Source organism: Candida albicans, chromosome R (genome assembly GCF_000182965.3).
Source record: "Candida albicans SC5314 chromosome R, complete sequence".
Classification (NCBI taxonomy): domain Eukaryota; kingdom Fungi; phylum Ascomycota; class Pichiomycetes; order Serinales; family Debaryomycetaceae; genus Candida; species Candida albicans.
The window spans coordinates 638,811-658,192 of record NC_032096.1 but is presented as its reverse complement, the minus strand read 5'-3'; the positions used below and the strand labels follow the sequence as shown (position 1 = coordinate 658,192).

At 31.7% G+C, this 19,382-nt stretch overlaps 6 protein-coding genes across 6 annotated transcripts, besides 2 other annotated features; 2 read left to right on the top strand and 4 right to left on the bottom strand. All coding sequences in view use genetic code 12, as the record gives it.

The window, feature by feature from the left end:
- Positions 1–543: 543 nt before the first annotated feature.
- Positions 544–3,030, bottom strand: APL4 (Apl4p; the record flags this gene model as incomplete). Its single annotated transcript, XM_710682.2, has 1 exon — positions 544–3,030. The coding sequence occupies one exon, from the start codon at positions 3,028–3,030 to the stop codon at positions 544–546; it is 2,487 nt and encodes an 828-aa protein (XP_715775.2).
- A 715-nt stretch (positions 3,031–3,745) lies between these two features.
- Positions 3,746–4,342, bottom strand: RHO1 (Rho family GTPase; the record flags this gene model as incomplete). Its single annotated transcript, XM_710681.1, has 1 exon — positions 3,746–4,342. The coding sequence occupies one exon, from the start codon at positions 4,340–4,342 to the stop codon at positions 3,746–3,748; it is 597 nt and encodes a 198-aa protein (XP_715774.1).
- A 4,306-nt stretch (positions 4,343–8,648) lies between these two features.
- Positions 8,649–10,787, top strand: GZF3 (Gzf3p; the record flags this gene model as incomplete). Its single annotated transcript, XM_710680.2, has 1 exon — positions 8,649–10,787. The coding sequence occupies one exon, from the start codon at positions 8,649–8,651 to the stop codon at positions 10,785–10,787; it is 2,139 nt and encodes a 712-aa protein (XP_715773.2).
- Positions 10,788–10,939: 152 nt separating this feature from the next.
- Positions 10,940–11,895: a mobile genetic element ((Tca12-R) Fragment of copia-like retrotransposon Tca12 on Chromosome R associated with 348-bp LTR (whio element)).
- Positions 11,565–11,895: a long terminal repeat ((whio-Ra) Long terminal repeat (LTR) associated with the transposon Tca12; about 348 bp long, 8 copies per genome).
- Positions 11,896–12,089: 194 nt separating this feature from the next.
- Positions 12,090–13,772, bottom strand: PGM2 (phosphoglucomutase; the record flags this gene model as incomplete). Its single annotated transcript, XM_710679.2, has 1 exon — positions 12,090–13,772. The coding sequence occupies one exon, from the start codon at positions 13,770–13,772 to the stop codon at positions 12,090–12,092; it is 1,683 nt and encodes a 560-aa protein (XP_715772.2).
- Positions 13,773–14,709: 937 nt separating this feature from the next.
- CIRT4B (Cirt4bp) lies at positions 14,710–16,377 on the bottom strand (the record flags this gene model as incomplete). Its single annotated transcript, XM_710677.2, has 1 exon — positions 14,710–16,377. The coding sequence occupies one exon, from the start codon at positions 16,375–16,377 to the stop codon at positions 14,710–14,712; it is 1,668 nt and encodes a 555-aa protein (XP_715770.2).
- Positions 16,378–16,853: 476 nt separating this feature from the next.
- On the top strand, positions 16,854–19,304 carry CAALFM_CR02800CA (uncharacterized protein; the record flags this gene model as incomplete). Its single annotated transcript, XM_710676.2, has 1 exon — positions 16,854–19,304. The coding sequence occupies one exon, from the start codon at positions 16,854–16,856 to the stop codon at positions 19,302–19,304; it is 2,451 nt and encodes an 816-aa protein (XP_715769.2).
- Between the last annotated feature and the right edge of the window lie 78 nt (positions 19,305–19,382).

Genomic DNA, 19,382 nt, shown 5'->3' with positions numbered 1-19,382 from the left:
GTTTAATTGGTGATATTAAGAATGTATAAATAAAAATTGAAAACAGAAAGGAAGAGAGAGAGAAGGATGTGGTTACAAGGGAAGAGGAAGGAGGGATATAGTTTGACTTTTATATTACAAATTCTTAACAAGTGTTGATCTTAAATGAGGAGAAATTTAAACAAACAATAAGAGGGTTTTGCCTATTATTGGTTATTATTGTTGTGGCTATAATTGTGAAACCTTAAAAAATAGGCAAGTAGTGACGGTGTTCACGTAGAATGGAAAAGAATAATCTTCTGCAAATTGAGTTAAAATAAAGAAGTCAATAGATTAGTAGTGGCTGTAGTAGTAGTAGTAGTTGTTGTAGCAATTATTTAAGTTTTAGGTGTTGTTTTTTTGGTGCAATTATTAAATAGCAATCAAACAAACCTGTTTAATTTTTGTCAACCACAAACCCAATATACAAATGGTAATTCCGTTAAATGATCCACAAGATATACATACATATATATTCTTCTTTAACATACATAAATCTCGGTTATTCGAGGGGTTTTTCTTTATTTATAAATTACTTTTAAATCCAGCAAAATCAAATTGTTCTTCAACAGAGTTAGAATTATTAATATTATATTTCACTTTAACTCTCAATTTAATTTTTGCACCTTGTTTACCAACAATTTTTAAAATTTGTCTAATTGATTCATTAGGGTTACTACTACCAATTAATGAATCACCTCCTGAAGTTGAAGTAATGGTTAATTTTTGAGATTTTGGTACGGCAATTAATAATTGAAATTGATTAATATTACTATCATTGATTTTAGATCGAATTATTGCTTCAATGGTAGCTTCACCATTTTGTGGGAATGATTTTGGTATAAATGAAATTTTCACATCATTATTTTCAAATGCAGGAATTTCTGACACAGAACTAACCGCGGGATTTATCGAGTTACTACTACTATTAAAAAGATCCAAAATTGCGGCATTATTAATTGTTGATTTGTTTGTGTCATTACCACTACCACCGCCACCACCAAATATATCTGAAATAACATCTCCTTGTTGTGACAGTTGTTGTTGATTGGTTGCTGGTGATACAATATCATCCATTAGATCAAGTAATAAATTATCACTGCCACTACCACCACCACTAGTTTCATTGGTAGATTTCTTCAATGATTTATGGGTATTGGTGGTGGTAGTATTGGCAGATTTATGTAATGTCAATGCTTCACGTTGTTTCACTGGTGGTGCTGGCATACGAGCTAATAAACCTCTTTTCAAAGTACTATCTTGACCAAAAATTTGTTGATATTCAACTGCTCTAGTTTGAATTTCCAAATTAGGATCATGAGTTTTTGAATTTAATATTAATCGTAAAGTTTCAATCACTTGATTATCTTTAAATTTAATTGATAATTTAATAATTGAAGTTAAAATATATGAAGTTAATTGAATTGTTTCTGATTCAGAAAAATTGGTATTATTAATTAAATCATCAATAAGTTGACTTAATTTTTGTTCAGTTATAATAATAGTTTTACCATTAACTTCAACATTGGTACCTAAAATTAAATCACCATATTCTCCCATGGTCCAACTTGTAATTAATGCTAATCCATATTGGTTTGTAGTTTCTAAACATGAAGCCACTAATTTAGATGCAACATGTTTTTTCAATTCCAAATCATTACATTGTAAAATAAGGGCAAGAATATTGGAAATTATATCTGGGGTTAAGGCATTACCACCAACTTTTAACATTCTAATTAAAGTATCAAAATGCCATTTATCATTAGGAGCATATTTGTTAGCAGCAATAGTTAATTGAGAAGTAACATAAGATTTTAATTCTTGATCATGACATTTTTCCAAAAAGGTCAAAATTTCTCTTGCTAATACTCGAATATTTTGTTCATTAAGAATACCAAATGATAATTCTAAAGCTCTTCTTCGAATAGAAATATCACCATCGGATAAACAATTAACAATGGTTGATCGATGTCTTTGTACTGCCATTGGTTCAATGGTAACCACCGTCAATAAAGTATCTAAGGCAACATATCTAGTATTATTATCTTTTGTCGATAAAAATTTCCCCAAAATATTAACCCCCAATATTTTTAAAGATTGATCTGATTGAATGGCAAATATAGTTTTCACACATTCATATAAAATGGCATGAGCAGCATTTTTCCCACTATCTAAATTAGATGCCACTTGAGTTAATATATCATTTATTTGTTCCAAATATTGGGGTGGACATTGTTCATCACGCCCTAATATTCTTAATGTTTCCAATAACAGAACTTGTAAAAATGGATCGGTAGTCCCCGTGACATCATAATCTGGTTGATATCCACTTGTAGTTGTTCTTTTCAAATCAGCAACTAATTTAGGAATGGTTTTAATTAAAGTTGATCGAGATTCTTCTGACGCAAAATATAACGCTTGAATTAATCTAATGGTACCCAATAATAAACTTGGTTGTTTTTCATTAATTAATGAATTGATTTTAGTAATGAAAAATTCCGCCAATTCGGGTTCCTTTTCAATTAATTTAGCGGCCACTATACAAGCTTTCTTTTTTAAATAAACATTTTTCGAATCAATAATGGTTTCAACATTGGTATATAAATCTCTAGCCAATTCTGGTGAAGCAATATTACCAAGACAACAAAGAGCTAATCCAACTATAAAAGAATTAGGATGTTGCATGTCATTATCTAATGAATTGGTCAATAAAGTTAAAACTTCTTGATTTTCATCCAAAATTAACATACACGCCAAATAACCTAATCTTTTATCAGCAAATCTTGGTGATGCTAATAATTTGAGACATTCAACTTGACCAAAATGTGTTTTCTCCCCCATTATATACAAGTATAAAAGTTTGGAAATGTTGATACGTCTAGTGGTTTGATCAAGACCAGGGTCTCTGAATGATGTTCTGATTGCTGCCGATTCCTTTTGCACGACTGATCTTTCATCAGCAATGGTTTTGGCTTTCCTGACACTTTTAATAAATGATTTAAGTGATGCCATGGTGTTGGGTGTGGGCGTGGGCGTGGATATTGGGAAGTGTGATTTGATTTGATTTGATTTCGTTTCAGTTTAAGATTTGTCGCTGTTGTTGTTGTTGTTGTTAATTTTTCGTGTGTGTCCTTTTTTACAAGTTTCTTTGAATGATTTCGTCGAATCCTCCTTTGGTACGGACACACACACGAACACAAACACAAACACCACCACTACCACTACCACACTAACATATGTACTGGCAGTATAAAGACTAACTTGGAGGAGGTAGATGAGGCAATCGGCGATAAGGGAGTAGTTATCAATTTACAGTGGAAATATATATATATATATATAGTAACTGTGGAGAGGTTAAACTCTTTTTGTAGAACAAAATATATGAATATATTCAAAACGGATCAAATATAAAAGTATCAGGAGAAGTTAAACCCCTGACCACCGCAGTAGTTTTATTTTAAAATAGTAATAATATTAATATTAATTAAATAACAAAATTCTTTAAAATCTAGTGCTGAAACTAAAAAAAAAGTATAGGATAAAACATAATGAAATGAATAAAAAAAAAGAATAAGAAAGAAAACCACAACTCATAAGAGGGCTTCAGGTTTCTTTCTATTCTGACTTTGCCTTTTGTTGTATTTGCTTGACTTTATTTTTTTCTTTTAGCTTTTGCTATTGCTAGTGCTTCTTCTTCTTCTTCTTGTTCTTTTAGTTGTTGTTTCATTTACAAGACAACACATTTCTTCTTCTTTTCCTTCTTTTCTTTAACTCTTAAAGAAGCTCTAGTAGCAGCTTCAAACACTTCTCTAACACCTCTACCGGTTTTAGCAGAACATTCCAAGTAATCAGCAGCACCAATTCTTTGAGCAACTTGTTGGCCTTCAGAAGTTGAGACTGGTTGTTGTTGTTGTTGTCTCAAGGCTTCAATAGTATGAGGATCATCTCTTAAATCAGATTTACAACCAACTAAAATGATTGGAACACCTTGACAGAAATGTAAAACTTCAGAAATCCATTTTTCTAAAACGTTATCTAAAGAATCTGGTGAATCAACTGAAAAACAAATCAAAATAACATTAGAATCTGGATAAGATAATGGTCTTAATCTATCATAATCTTCTTGACCAGCAGTATCCCATAATGCCAATTCAACTTTTCTACCATCAACTTCAACATCAGCAACGTAATTTTCAAAAACTGTTGGGACATAAACTTCTGGGAAAGTACCTTTTGAAAAAACAATTAATAAACAAGTCTTACCACAAGCACCATCACCGACAATGACTAATTTTCTACGAAGTTCAGCTGGACCGTTAACCATTATGTAAGTTTATATGTTATATTTGATAGATGTATTATTAAAAGGGGAAGAGGGGAGGGGAGGGAAGGTAGGGTGGTTGTTGTTGAAAGTAATTAAATAAAGGGATTAAAAATATATATGGAATCAAAGAAAAAGAGAGTGAGAGAGAAAGAGAAAGAGGGAACTAAATTGTAATAAATTTTTTTTTTTTCTTTCAGTAAAAGGTTTGTTGTTGGAAGAAATTTTGAGAGTGTGAGAGAGAAAAAAGTTTTTGGTGTTTGGCTGGGAAGTAAAAAAAAAAGAATCAATTCAGGCGACTAAAAAATAATAAATAATAAAAAACAAATTGTAATGTGTTATTCAATTTAATTTGGATAATACTATTACTACTAGATGTATATTAGTTTCAAGATAATTAATTAGATGTAGAGAATAATATTTAATTGGTCTTCTCTAATATCGACTGCAATCGAATATATGAGTAATTGATTTTAACCAAAATCAAACGATAGGGCCGAAAACCAAAAAAAAAGTAAAGTAAAACTATTTTTAAAAGGGGAACAAAATCAAAACAAAACATTCCTTTTGTATTTAGTTTAGGCCTTTCTCTCTCGACTAATCAAATGTGAAACTGGATATAACAGAAAGATTGTTAGGCATATGTCTTAATAATTAACAATCTATTATAATAGTAGATCTAATGTTAATAATTCTTACTCTTGATCTCTTTGGAAGCCCTGTTGTTGTTGTTACTTGGTGTGGTTAGTTATTTTCAACTCACACGAAATCTCTACATTGATTTAGCCAGCTTAACACGACCTACACGATATCAGTTTTCCATAGTCTTCACTAAAGAGTTAAATTATCTACATCTAAAGGTATTCAATTCAAGTGATAAAATTACTGAGGTTTGTCATTTCCAAATACTTCGTAATATGACAAACATTGTAAATGTGTGTAGAGAATGTAATTTGGAAATCACAAATCAATTAACATATCGTCTAATTTGATAAAAAATTCTTACAACCAATTTTGTTGTTGTTTAATTTATTTTTTTTTTTTGGTGTCACACGTCAGTAAAAAAAAAACTTTGCCCCCCCTTAAAACTAAATTCTGTTCAGTTGAATATGGCTTAGGATCATGGCAACACTGAGAACACCATCACCACACTACAAATAAACCCTAATTGATCTTATTCATACTCACAAGACAATTAACCATCGTAGTATATTGTTTTTCTTCTTTGTTAATATTTGTGTGGGACAACAAATTTTATTGGGGAGTTTCAAATTTCAAGTGTGTTTCATATTTTAAAACAGCCCTTTAAGGCAGTGTTACACAGTTTTGTTCCTGACACAAAAAAACTCGGTCGTTTCATATTACAGAGATCTTTTCGTCGTCGTCGTCATCAGTTTGACCTGTTTTAGCCTTATCCAAACTTTTGAGGTTGCTTGCAATATCATTTACGTATTGTCAATTCTGGTTTGTGTTAGTGTGAATTTTGTAAAAGCTGTAGTTCTGTAAATTTTTATACTTTGCAACAAAACCAAGGGTTATAGTGCTTTGTCACTTTTCAATAGAGGGTTGCATGTAAGGCATTCATAGAGATTTATGTGGTGATTAATCGAAATTGTAGAACGACTAGTATAACCAAAATAAGTAAATGTTGTCAAAATAGACTTCAAAATGTTTGTCAATTTTTCAACTAAAATTCAGCTAAAATTTCAAAACAAAAATTTTTTTAACTACTTTCCCTCAGATAATTTTAAAATTTGACATGCTATGAATTATCTACTTTAAGCACTTCTCAGAAAATAGAGTTTTCTACCATATCGATTAAAGATCAATAGAAAGTACTCAATATCGTCTATACAACAAGTTAACAAATGAAACCAATCAAACAAAGTTCAACAAGTCATTATCAACAGCAACATTTGCAACATCCAACATAAAGCTATGCTTTCTTTCGGGTCTCGGCATTAACAATAAAATTAACAGCAAATCTAGACCTTTTGTCTTCCTTCCCTAAACAGAAAAAAAATTAAACCAAATAAACAGGATGCGTCTGTTTGGAACATAATGCATATCGAATATTGCCCCCAATAAAAAGGAAAGAACTTTTGAAATAAGACCATATTTTTGTCAATCTTCTATTATTATTTTTCACACTAAAACGTATTACCTATCTATCTATCTATCAGGCTATGTGATTTTAGAATTCAGGGGTACAACCAGAATAGAGTAGAAAATCAAACCGTTAACAATAGTCGTTAGTTCCTGACCAATTAATGAATTCACCGTAAATCATTACTACTAATGTCTTGAAATACCGTTTTAAATAATTCAAGAGGCTCATTATTAATGTAATAGCGAAACTAGAACCCAATAAAACTATCCAAATCAGAGAATAGAAACTAGTAAAAGCAAGTGATAAAATCTGTAGCGTTGCAAAAAATTCTTTTATACATTTGGTAGTGCTATTGGTGCGAATCAACTACCAAAGTAAGATATTTAGTTCTTTCTAGTGATCTACAACGATAGCAACAATCATGAAGAAGATAAGATTATGGTTGCTAAAAACTGATACTAAACCATCAAAGAAGTCAATTGACAACGAAAAGAAGAAAGAAAACAAGTATTGTAATGTCAATTTCTCCAGCCAACCAACTAACCCTGGATATTTTTTTTTTTCCCCTGCTCATCTCGCACGAGTTTTGATATAAATGAATGGCATTTTGATAAGGCAAAAAAAGCATGAATGAAAATTTCTTTTTTTTTTGAATTCTATTGCCGTAAACCCAACAAAGAATACTTGGCCAAAGACATTAAAACAACTGGCAAAAGTGACAAACTCTACTATGGGGCGAATGGCACTTGTTCAAATTAGTAAAAAGTAACATAATTAATAATAATTAATAATAATTAATAATAATTGCTTCTAAACTCCTGTTTTCCAGTTTCTTGCTAGTATGGCACACCAAAAGATACAAATTATAATCTCCTCTTATTTGTTTTTAATCAATCTGTCATATGCAATGAGAGATAACAAATTGGATAAAAATCAAAAATGTGGAGAAATAAAGAACAGATAAGTGAACAGTTATCAACACTTCCCCCCCAAAAAAGAAACAGCAAACAAAGATAAAGATAACGGAAAGTAATTGGCGGATGGAGATAAGATTAGAGACCACAAGAAAAAAAAAAACAGAATAAGAAGGGGCAACCAAACCAAAACCAAAACAGATTTAGCTTGATTAATAAGGAGATCTAGATTTATCAAAGGGGGATATATGGCGCTCCGTTGGTTATTATATAGAATGAATGAATGAATAATTGATACATGTACATACATATACGTGAAACAAGAGAGAGAATAAGAATAAGGAGTGTAATTGTTAGTAGAAATCAAAATCAACTGATAAAATAGAAATTCTTACAAAAGAAAAGTGATATACTGTACACTACTCATTTTTTTTGGGTGGTGATATGCAGTAAAATTGATTAGATTGGATTGATTAGGCTAAGAATTAATAATATTGTTAGCTTTACAAGTTAATGCAGAGCCAATAAAAAAATCAATCAATCAACTCATTTTTACCTCTTTTCTCATTGTTTGATTTAAAGAATAGTTGGGTTGTCACTGTATTGTGATAGATAGATTGTTTAAGTGATTGATTGATTGATCAAGTTAAATATATATTTTTTGTAGTTGAGTACACGCCCATACTTGTGATCACAAATCAAAATTAAGAGTGAAAAATTTTTCTTTCTTTAAATCCATTTGTAACACAAAACCAAAAAGAAACAAGTGAAAATTTTTTTTCTCTCTCTCTCTCTATTTCTATTTCACTCACTCAAAATCAAACACTTTGAACAATGTACACTACTAACAAAAACCTTATTATTATCAAGTATCTCAGGTATTCTTTTTTTCCCTTTTAGAGGCCTTTCTTTTTCTCACCCAATAAAATAGATAACGAAAATTCTTCTACTTATTTTCTTCTTGTTTCTACTGCCCCATAAAAGAAAATTTTTCATTCTTTTTTTTATTTAACAAATATCCTTTTTTATTTTATCTTTCTCTCTTTTTCTATTTGATATATAAAGAAGTTGTTTTTTTATTTTATTTTATTATCAATTCTATTAGATATATAATTAATTCAAAAGATTTGTGTTTCATCATCATTATCTACTCACCCACTCACCCACCTACCTACGAAAAACAATCTTTATCTCTCTACTTACCCACTACTTCTTCTCCCTCCCTTATCCTTTATCCCTTATCGACCTACTTTTTCCTTGAATTTACAATAGACCGTTATCAATAATGTCTATGAGTGATATCCAACAACGTCCTCAAATACCAACTACTACTACAGCAGCAGTAGCTGCTGCTGCATCTACCAATGTTAATACTGGTGCAGCTACTACTAGCACTGCTACCACTGGGAATACTCCTACTACTACCCCTACTTCACCAATTGAAAACATTTCAAAAGTACCAGTTAAACCATCAGTAGATGTACCAGTGAAACCTAAACTTGAACAACAACAACAACAGCAGTCTGAACAATCATCAAAACCACCACCACCACCACCAGAGCAACAACAGCAGCATCAATTACCCACACCCCCAATAAAACCACCTAAGACAGGTACAACCTCCAGTTCCAGTTCCACTACTACTTCATCTGCTACTTCAAGTAAAATCTCCATGTCTGGACCAGTTTGTGGGAATTGTCAAACTCAAACTACTCCCTTATGGCGAAGAGATGAAACGGGTCAAGTGTTATGTAATGCCTGTGGATTATTTTTGAAATTACACGGACGTCCAAGACCAATTAGTTTGAAAACCGACACAATTAAATCAAGAAATAGAGTCAAACAAAATGGAAGCAATTCTCAATCAAGTAAATCTTCTGGAGCTAATACCCCTGAATTGAAATCAAAAGAAGGCAAATCAGGCAAAAAATCACCAAAACTGAAAAAGAAATCACTTGGTAATGGCAATGGTAATGGTAATAGTTCTCATGATCATAATACTTTAACACCATTATTACCAGCAACTAGTAATAATACTCCTACTTTTAAAAGTACCACAAGTCAATCACAACATCAACAAAACCAAAACCACCACCACCAACATCATAATCATCATCATCATTTACCTAATCATGTATTACAAACTCATCAAGTACCATTACATTATCCTTCTTCTACTCCTACTCAATTTGCTCCAGGTTTACAAAGAATCACCTCTCCTTTGTTATTATCTACCACTTCATCTTCTTCATCAATAAGAACTGAACCAAACAACAACAATACTAGTAAACTAACTCCAATTCAAGCAGCTGCAGGAGCATTAGAAAATATGTCAAATGAATTAGGTCCTAGTGCTACTTTCAAAAAAGGTAATAATATCAATGGAATATCATTAATGAATAAGACTAAAAAAGATGTTTCTTCAATTAATGGCTCCTCAACGTCATTGTCATCGTCATCAGCCTCATCATCAATATTTTCCAGTGTTGCTCCATCAACATCATCTTCTTCATCTTTATCTAATGGTACAACAATTAATAATCCAGCACCTAAATTACCTACTTTAGGTTCCAAAATTTCATCACCTTCATCTCAACCATTTACCAGATCTACTACTCCATTACAAACATTACCTCCATTACATAAAATAGCGTCACATGAATCTTCATTACCTCCATTACATAATATCTCGACCTACAACAATAACAACAGTGGTGGTGGTGCTGATGGTGGCCAACAATCTATGGCTAATTATTCCCAAACTAATCGTTCACCAATCAATGGTAACCAAGACAACAACAACAACAACAACAACAACAATAACAACAACAATAACGGGAACAATAATGGTAACAACAACAGCAATAATAATGGAAATAATTTTACTGCTTCTGCTCATGAAGTAACATTATTGAAAACAAGAATTTCCGAATTAGAATTAGTTAATGATTTATATCGTACCAGAATTATGGAATTAGAAGCAATGGAACAAGCAGCTAGATTAAGAGAAAATTCTATGAAGAAAAGATTAGATGAAGTAATGAATTTACAAATTAATTATCAAAATTTACTTAATAATAATGGTGGGATGTCATCGCAAACTCAACCCCAACCATCACAACAACCACAACAAGCTGGTCAATATTATAGTAACAACAACAACAATAATAATAATGATCAAGGATCACAATCGATTAGTCCAAATGTAAGTATTACTGGATCAACAACAATTACATCACCTAATTCAAGAAGTAAAATAATATCAGAAACTACTCCAACCCATCATCAGCAACAACAAGGAGGAGTTGGTGCAGGAGATAATGAATCAATTATATTACCACCTTTAAAAAGAAATCGAACTGATGAATTAACAGATGCCAATGGTAATGGTAATGGTAATGATAATAAAAAAGTGAAAATATAAGTCATAAAAAGATGGTAATTTTAAACCAAATGACAAGAAAGGAAATGAATTATATCACTATTATTATTAGTATGTTATTAATGTTTATGTATATATTTGTTGGTTATATAAATAGTTGACCAAAAAAGAAAAAGAAAAATTTGTATTAATTATGTATAAAATCTCTATTTTATTAATATGCCCAAATCACTATTTGAGGCTACTAGCAGTGAAACAAGCTGTTGATGCTGTAATGGACAATGATACCGCCAAGGGACTTCACAAAAAACCATACACCGATCTAATCAATTTTATTTTGGAGAGAAATATGACCGTTAAAAAGGATCATTTTCTTCATAAATATTACACTTTTCACACAGTGAGAGTCGGAGCAATGGATTCTGATAATCTTGTTGATAATTGACGCAGCAAACTATAACACTCCTCGTACACCAATATCATCTGGTCTTTGAACAGATCCGGAATGTTCGAAATTTCATAGTGTTGGAGTGGATCCATTTCCAAAAGAACTCTACCATCAGGATATTTCTTTGCAAAAATAAATGGACGTTCTATTTCCATGTCGTCTGACTGGTTTGGAAGATCGTGAATAATGTTTGCTTGTTCGTCTCTGACTGAAGCATTTTCACTATGTGAATTGTTTTCATCTCTCAAGTTTTCTTGAGGAACAACATTAGTGTGGTTTTCTGGGGTATCCCCACCACTAGTTCTACTTCTGGTTCTACCAGCCATGATCTCTGATCACTTGAAGAAGATATGTAATTCTTGTGAAAGAACTTCTAATCTGAATAAAATCTCTATTTGAGGCTATTAGCAATTTTAGTAATAAAGATTTCATTATTTTCTAAATTATAAAATTACTAATTCAAGAGGACATTCATCTGAATTTATACTTCATCTGAAATTCTCTTGTCAAAAACGATACCCACCTTCCCTTACTCTTTGAGTAAGTCATATTAGTTTGAGAGCAATTTCTCAATGCTATAACCTGCATTACATATCTTACTAGTGACTATGTCACCAATCATATTTCTCTATTTTAGTTATCTTGTTCCAAGTCGACACAAAGATACTTTGACTTTCGTGCATCTTAGTCCAAAACTGAACAAATTAATTTATAGAAGATTTAATAATATTCGGTTTTTTTGAGATTTAACAAACTAGAGATGAAGTTCAATTATTGTCTTGATAACATTGTCCATTACCATATAAACAGAAATATACAACACATATACAACTAAAAAAATCAAATAGATGTGGCTAAGTTTAGCTTAGTTTAGTTTAGTTTATCTCTTACCCAATTTATGTACGTACATCAGGTTCTTCTTTATTTAAAAATTGTTTAAATTTCAATAATTCTAAAACAAATTGAATTTCATTAGTCAAATATTCATCAACTTTCAAATGATATTTAGATTTATCATCACAATGTTTTTCTAAATATAATCTAACGGTAGCACCAGAAGATCCTGTCCCTGATAATCTCACAATAAATCTTAATCCATTATCAAATTTAATAAATAATCCTTGATTTGATGAAACACTACCATCTAAATCAGTATATGAGAAATTGTCTGCTTGTTTAATAATATAACCTGGAGCTAATTCATCACCAACGGATTTTTCATTAACAATTGATTGTAATAAATCAATTAACTTTTGAGCTCCTTCACTAGAAACATTTTCATAATCATATCTAGTGAAAAAAGTACGACCATATTTTTCCCAAAATGAATTTTGAACAATTTCAATTGATGTTTTAGATTGAGGGTTTTGTTTATTATAACCAGCTAAAACATTTAACCAAGCCACAATGGCCCATAATCCATCTTTTTCTCTAATATGATTAGATCCAGTACCAAAACTTTCTTCACCACAAATACTCAATTTTTTAGCATCAAATAATGAACAAAAAAATTTCCAACCAGTAGGAACTTCATAACATTGTAAATTTTTATTAGCAGCAACAAGATCAATGGCACCTGAAGTAGGCATTGATCTAGCTAATCCATACACTCCTTGTTTTTGGAAATATGGAATTGAATCAGCATATTCAGAAATAATAGCAACGGAATCTCCTGGTGAAACAAAAGTCCCAGCACCATAAATCATATTTCTATCACCATCACCATCGGAAGCAGCACCAAATGCAATATTTTCTTTATCAACCCTTTCAACTAATGTATGAGCATAAGTTAAATTTGGATCTGGATGTAATCCACCAAAATCCGGTAATGGCTTATAATTTTGAATGGAAGATTCTGGTAATCCCAATTCATTAACAAATATTTCATAACCATAAGGACCAGTAACACCATTTAAAGCATCAAATAATACTTTAAAGTCTTGTTCTTTAGTAGCTTTATCAATAAATGATTTAATCAATGGGAAATCAAAAATTGATTTCAACATATCAACATAATCTTTAGTTGAATCAATAATTTCAATTTCAATTGGTCCTTCAACAATAGTACCAATTTTAGATAAATCGACATTTGGTAATTCAATTAATTTATATTGATTAATTTGTTTCGAAATTTCATAAATTTTATTTGTAACTGATTCTGGAGCTGGACCACCATTACCTAAATTATATTTAATTCCTAAATCATTCTGGGGACCACCAGGATTATGACTAGCAGTTAAAATAATCCCACCGGTGGCTTGTTTAATTCTAATTACATGAGAAGTTGCCGGAGTTGATAAAATCCCATTTTGACCAAGAATCAATTTTTTAACTCCATTGGCAGCAGCAATTTTAATGATTAATTGAATAACAACATCATTATAAAATCTACCATCACCACCAATGACTAATGTTGAACCTTGAGAACCTTCAGGAATGGCATCTAAAATCGATTGAATGAAATTTTCGGTATAATGAGGTTGTTGAAATACAGTGACTTTTTTCCTTAAGCCTGAAGTTCCAGGTTTTTGATCTTGAAATGGTTTAGTTTCAATTGTTTTAATTGATAATTCCGACATTGGTACTAACAAGAGAAGTCAATCAATTGAGGATGATAAAAGTTATTAAAAAGAAGAATATAAGAAAAAAGAGGGTGAAAAATATAAAATAAAATTCCCAGGTTGGTATTTTTCTTGGGAACTTTGCGGTTTATATTTAATTGGGGATTGGGGATTGAAATTAGAATTGGCTCGTGGTGATTGTCGAATAAGAAAAAATTGAATTGAATTGTTTTTTGTCTCGGGCGTTCTCCCCTTCCCTTCGTCTCCCCCCATTGGCACTACTGCCACTACCACCACCAGCACACACAAAAACTCAACAAAGAATTTCAGGGTGCCAAACTTCTTGGTGTATATTGTTGGGCCACCCTTTAGTACCAAATACATTTACTATAGATCACTTTTCAAAGACAAAGGACATAATTATACAATAAGGAGGGTTGAAATTGAGTTTCAGAGAATACATAACATGATGTGGCAGAATTTAAATTAAATTAGGTCCGGAGACACGTCACGCTCCTTCCTCCCCTTCTCTCCTCCTCTTCCTTTCTTATTGTTTAATTTAGGCTTCTCTTGCATAGTAATTAATTATTCCACCGCACTCCCCTCCTCCTTTTACTTCTTCCCCCACGCGGAATATTAACTGCTCTTTTATTTAGACCCACCATCTCCAGATGATGTTGTTCCACCACCGCTTAAGCCCCCCACTAATTCCTCCACAAGTTTTACACTTATAGAATTGATTAAAAATAAATTCAGCATAGAAGGGGGGGAGGGAAGGGGGGGAGGGAACAACTAAGAAAGGAATTGACGACAAACATTGCCTGACAATTGTCTCGTAATGTCTCGGTGATCACCAGATGTGATATGATATGATATGACTTTTCTAAAAAATTTAATACATTTACGAGGATTTCCTCAATATACTTTACATAATCTACAAAACTAGTACTTTACCTCAACTATCATCGATTTTAGAATGTTTCCTCTTACGTGTAATATTAGTAACATCACTCAACACGCCCTCCAGTTGTTGTTGATGATTCTCGTTATTGTCTTGTAAATTGTTTCTCTTTTCAACAAATAATTCACCTAGGGCATACTTCTCCAAAAAGTCTTCATCTTCCAAATATTTGGCTACTTCTGCTTCAGTAAGATTCCCCTGTTGTAGTTGCTGTTGTAATAGAACTTCCAGCCTTAAACGATTCTTTTCAAACTCCAATTCTGCAACCTGCACTAACAATCTATCTATTTGCTTTTTTCGTCTCTCTAGGTTCCTTTGTGATCTTTCAATAATTTCAGATTTGGTCATTTCTGCACTTATAACCTCATCGTCATCACTGTCATTAGTTGACAAGGTCTCATTCTCTTCAGACTTATTGGCATCAGCTCTTCTTCTTTCCCCTTTTCTTGTTTTTTCAGCTCCATTCTTGAGTTTTGCAACCACATCCTGTGATAAACTAACAACTTTACGGATATTATTCGGATACATCCCGGTAAAAGCCCAACGATCAACAATTTCTTCTGGAGTCATATTCAATTGTTGTCTTGCTTTGAAATATCCTGATAAGAAAAATCTCTGTTTAACTGGTGCAAATCCAAATTTTTTATCCAATTCTTGTAATTTTGATTTATACTCTGGTGATACTATTCTCGGAAGCGTTTGAATATCAACTGGGGACAATAAGTGAGGACAACAAGGGGGTAAATATAAGGGAACAACACCACTCAGTTCACAAGAATTCTGAAATCTTGTATTAGTAGTACCATAATCTTTGTCCATAATAAGTAAACATTTCTCGTCTTCAGATTTCTTTTGCTCTAGATATGGAGTGAAAACTTCATTCAACCAACTGTACATAATTTGACAAGATACAGATCCACTAGTAGTTGCAGTATAATACCAATGTGGCGAACCATCATTAATCCATTTTGTTCTTAAATCCGCTCCACTGAAAACAATCCCTATGGGCGAAATATTACCTGTCATACTAACGGCTTCAATCACTGTACAACTATCATAACCTTCAAATGATTGAACATAGACCTTGTTGTCATCACCAGGTATAACCATTTCTGAACTATTACCTTTACCCATAATATAGGTTGTGGAATCAACTCGAAACACATTATCATGATTAATATTGTTTTCATTTATCAACTGCTTGAAATTCTTGAAAAATTTCTCTGCTTGTTTACGACTAGTTGATTTCATAGTCTGACTCGATACTAATTTTTTATCGACTGTATGAATTTCCGGATGTCTCTTTTTAAACCTTTCAAACCAATTATCACTGACATGTATTGTTGGCTTATCTTCTTGCGCAGCTATTAATCCAGCAAATTCAATCACATCTTTACGAGTTCTCGGGGTTCCTTCACGTTCAGAATCAAGAATCCATTGAGCAATTGAATCTTCTTGTAATGGACTGAAGAGTTGTTCATTTGCATGGGCAATGCTCCTTGATGGAACTCCATTCATTCGATTCCTTAATGTTGTCGCACAAAGACCATACTTTTGGGATGCCTTTCGAAAAGAAGATATTTTACCACTTTTAATATCGTCAATGGCTGCTTGCATTGCAACCTCATCTACTTCTTGCTTTTTTATTTGCTGGCGAGGCATGATTTTAGGATAATGATGTGAAAAAGAGTGATTGAATAATCTTTCTAATAAGAAGAATTTGTGAGTTTGTTGTTGCTTATTCTTTCACAGGGGGGCTTTTGAATTTAGGGGGTGGGTGGGAAGGAATGTTTTAGATCTCGTGACGCGTAGACAAACACAAACTCCGAATTTTCAAAGCAATTACAACTTCAAATGGAAAAAACCGGGAGCATAAAGTGCTTAAAGTATCAACTTATAACCAAGCACAGAGGTACATGTTAAACGGCAACCAAAACTAACGTCATGTTGAAGTATTCACTTCCTTAGATTAAATTGATCCCTAACGATAGTAAAGGTGGAGATCAGGAACGAGTCACCAGTTTTTGTACGATTTACACTAAACAATTCAAATAGCAACTAAATATGCAAACAGCAAATCTCATAACTAACCAAATCCTATATTAATACACACAGAGTATACATTACTCCCATTTGTTATGGCTGTGGAGCTAATTAATTGGCAATTTCGTCAAATATCCAATCATGCAGAATCACCATTAATTCCAAACCAATGGTACGACACCAAGAATTTTACATCACATCAAATACACACTGATCTTTTAGAGGCAAACATTATACCTGATCCATTTATCGATGATAATGAAATCCACGTACAATGGATTAGTGAATTAAATTGGCAATATCGATGTATATTTGATGCACCAGGAAACTCTAATAGTAATGCCAGTTTGATATTAGAAGGTATTGATACATTTGCCAATATCAAACTAAACAACAAGACTATTTTAACTACCGATAATTATTTTCATAAACATGTTATACCCATTATAATGAATGATAATAATGAGTTAGTAATTACATTTAATAGTAGTTTAAGGATTGGTCAAGAGTTAGAACAAGAACATGGTAAATTACCAGTTTGGAATGGTGATAGTTCACGAGTTTATGTTCGGAAACCACAATTTCAATATGGATGGGATTGGGGTCCTAATTTGAATACATGTGGATTTGAATCTATTAAATTGATTACAGATGAAGATTATGTTAAAGATTTTTTCATAGGATATAATTTAAATCAAGAACTAGATATTGCTGAATTATCAATTGAGATTGAATATTTATTTGACAAAAGTCCAGAAAATATAGAAATTGAAATAAAGGATGACACAGGTATTGTTGTTGATCGTATTGTGCCAACTATTCCTGTAACTAATTACAACATTACTAATGTCAAATTATGGTATCCTATAAATCAGGGGAAACAACTGCTTTACCAGTTTTCTTTAATTATTAATGGAATTTGCAAGACTACACAGAAAGTAGGGTTTAGGAAAATAGAATTAGTTCAAGTGAATGATAAATATGGTAAATCGTTTTATTTTAAAATCAACAATATACCAATACAAATTTGGGGGACAAATTGGATACCAGCTCATTCCTTCCAATCTCGATTAACCAAATTAGATTATCAACAATGGATCAATTTAATAATTCATGGTGGGTATAATTTAATTAGAATTTGGGGTGGTGGTCAATACGAAAAAGATATTTTATATTCATTATGTGATGAAGCTGGCATTTTAATCTGGCAAGATTTTATGTTTGCTTGTGGGATTTATCCCGAAACCATTATAGAATCCGTAACCCAAGAAGTTGAAGATCAATTAATTAGATTAAGACAACATTGTTCAATTATAATTTATGCTGGTAATAATGAAGATTATCAAATTGCCGAACTGATAAATCTTGATACCAATAATTCCACTCAATTCCCAGCAAAAAATATCTATGAATATATAATACCTGATAAGATCAATAAATTGTGTAATTTTACACCGTACCATTATGGATCTCCTTATTCTGACACTTCACACAAATCTTCAGATCCAACAATAGGAGATTTACATCAATGGAATGTTTGGCATGGTACTCATGAACCATACCAAAATTGGCCAGAATTATCTGGTAGGTTTGTATCTGAATTTGGAATGCTTTCAATTCCTTCTTTGCAAACATTGACAAAATATATCAATGAATCACAATTATCAATAAATTCAACCTTATTAAATTTCCATACTAAAGCTGCTGGCGGCATTGAAAATTTGGATAATTATTTATGGGATAATTTCCTTAAACCGGAATCACTAGATATTTCTCATTATATTTATTTGACACAATTACTTCAATCTGAGGCAATGTCTTTAGCTTATCGCTATTGGAGACGGAATTGGGAAAATTATAAAACAGGTGGAATAATTATGTGGCAATTAAATGATTGTTGGCCAAGTATATCGTGGTCCGCTATTGATTTTTTAAAAATTCCTAAATTGGTATATTATGGTGTAAAGAGAGAAATTCAACAAGTTGGGATAGCTTGTAGAAGGTATCAAATTAAACAACAAACTTATAAACAACAAAATGTATTTGAAGTTAAAAATTGTTTAGATATTTGGGGATTTGGTGAATTTTTGGATATTGGTGTTAAAATTGAGTTTTATACTGAATATGGAGACTTGTATTTTTTCAAATCAATCAAGAATTTGGTTTTCCTTAACAATCAAGTGAATATGGTTGCTGAAAAGCTTTGTTTTGATAACATAAACGATAATACTATTATCTATTTGAAATTAATTGAAAATGACAAAATTATAGCTCGATCTAGTGATTGGCCCCAACCGTTGAAGAAATTACCATGGAATAAGTTGTCGACAAATTTAACAATAGAATATCTTGGACAAGGAGATTTCCAAATATCCACGACCAAACCTGTTAAGAGACTTGAATTGTATTTTGATTACACTCATAATTACCTATTTGATGATAATGGAATTGATTTATTCCCAGATGATCCTCAAATTATACATATCAATAATTTTGATGAACTTGATGTTGAAAAAATACGATATAGACATTTAGGAAGTATATAAAATCTTATTCAAGTTTTGCAATATGGATTAACTTACCTATTAGAGGTTTTAATCTTGCCAAGTCTTTTATAAACTATA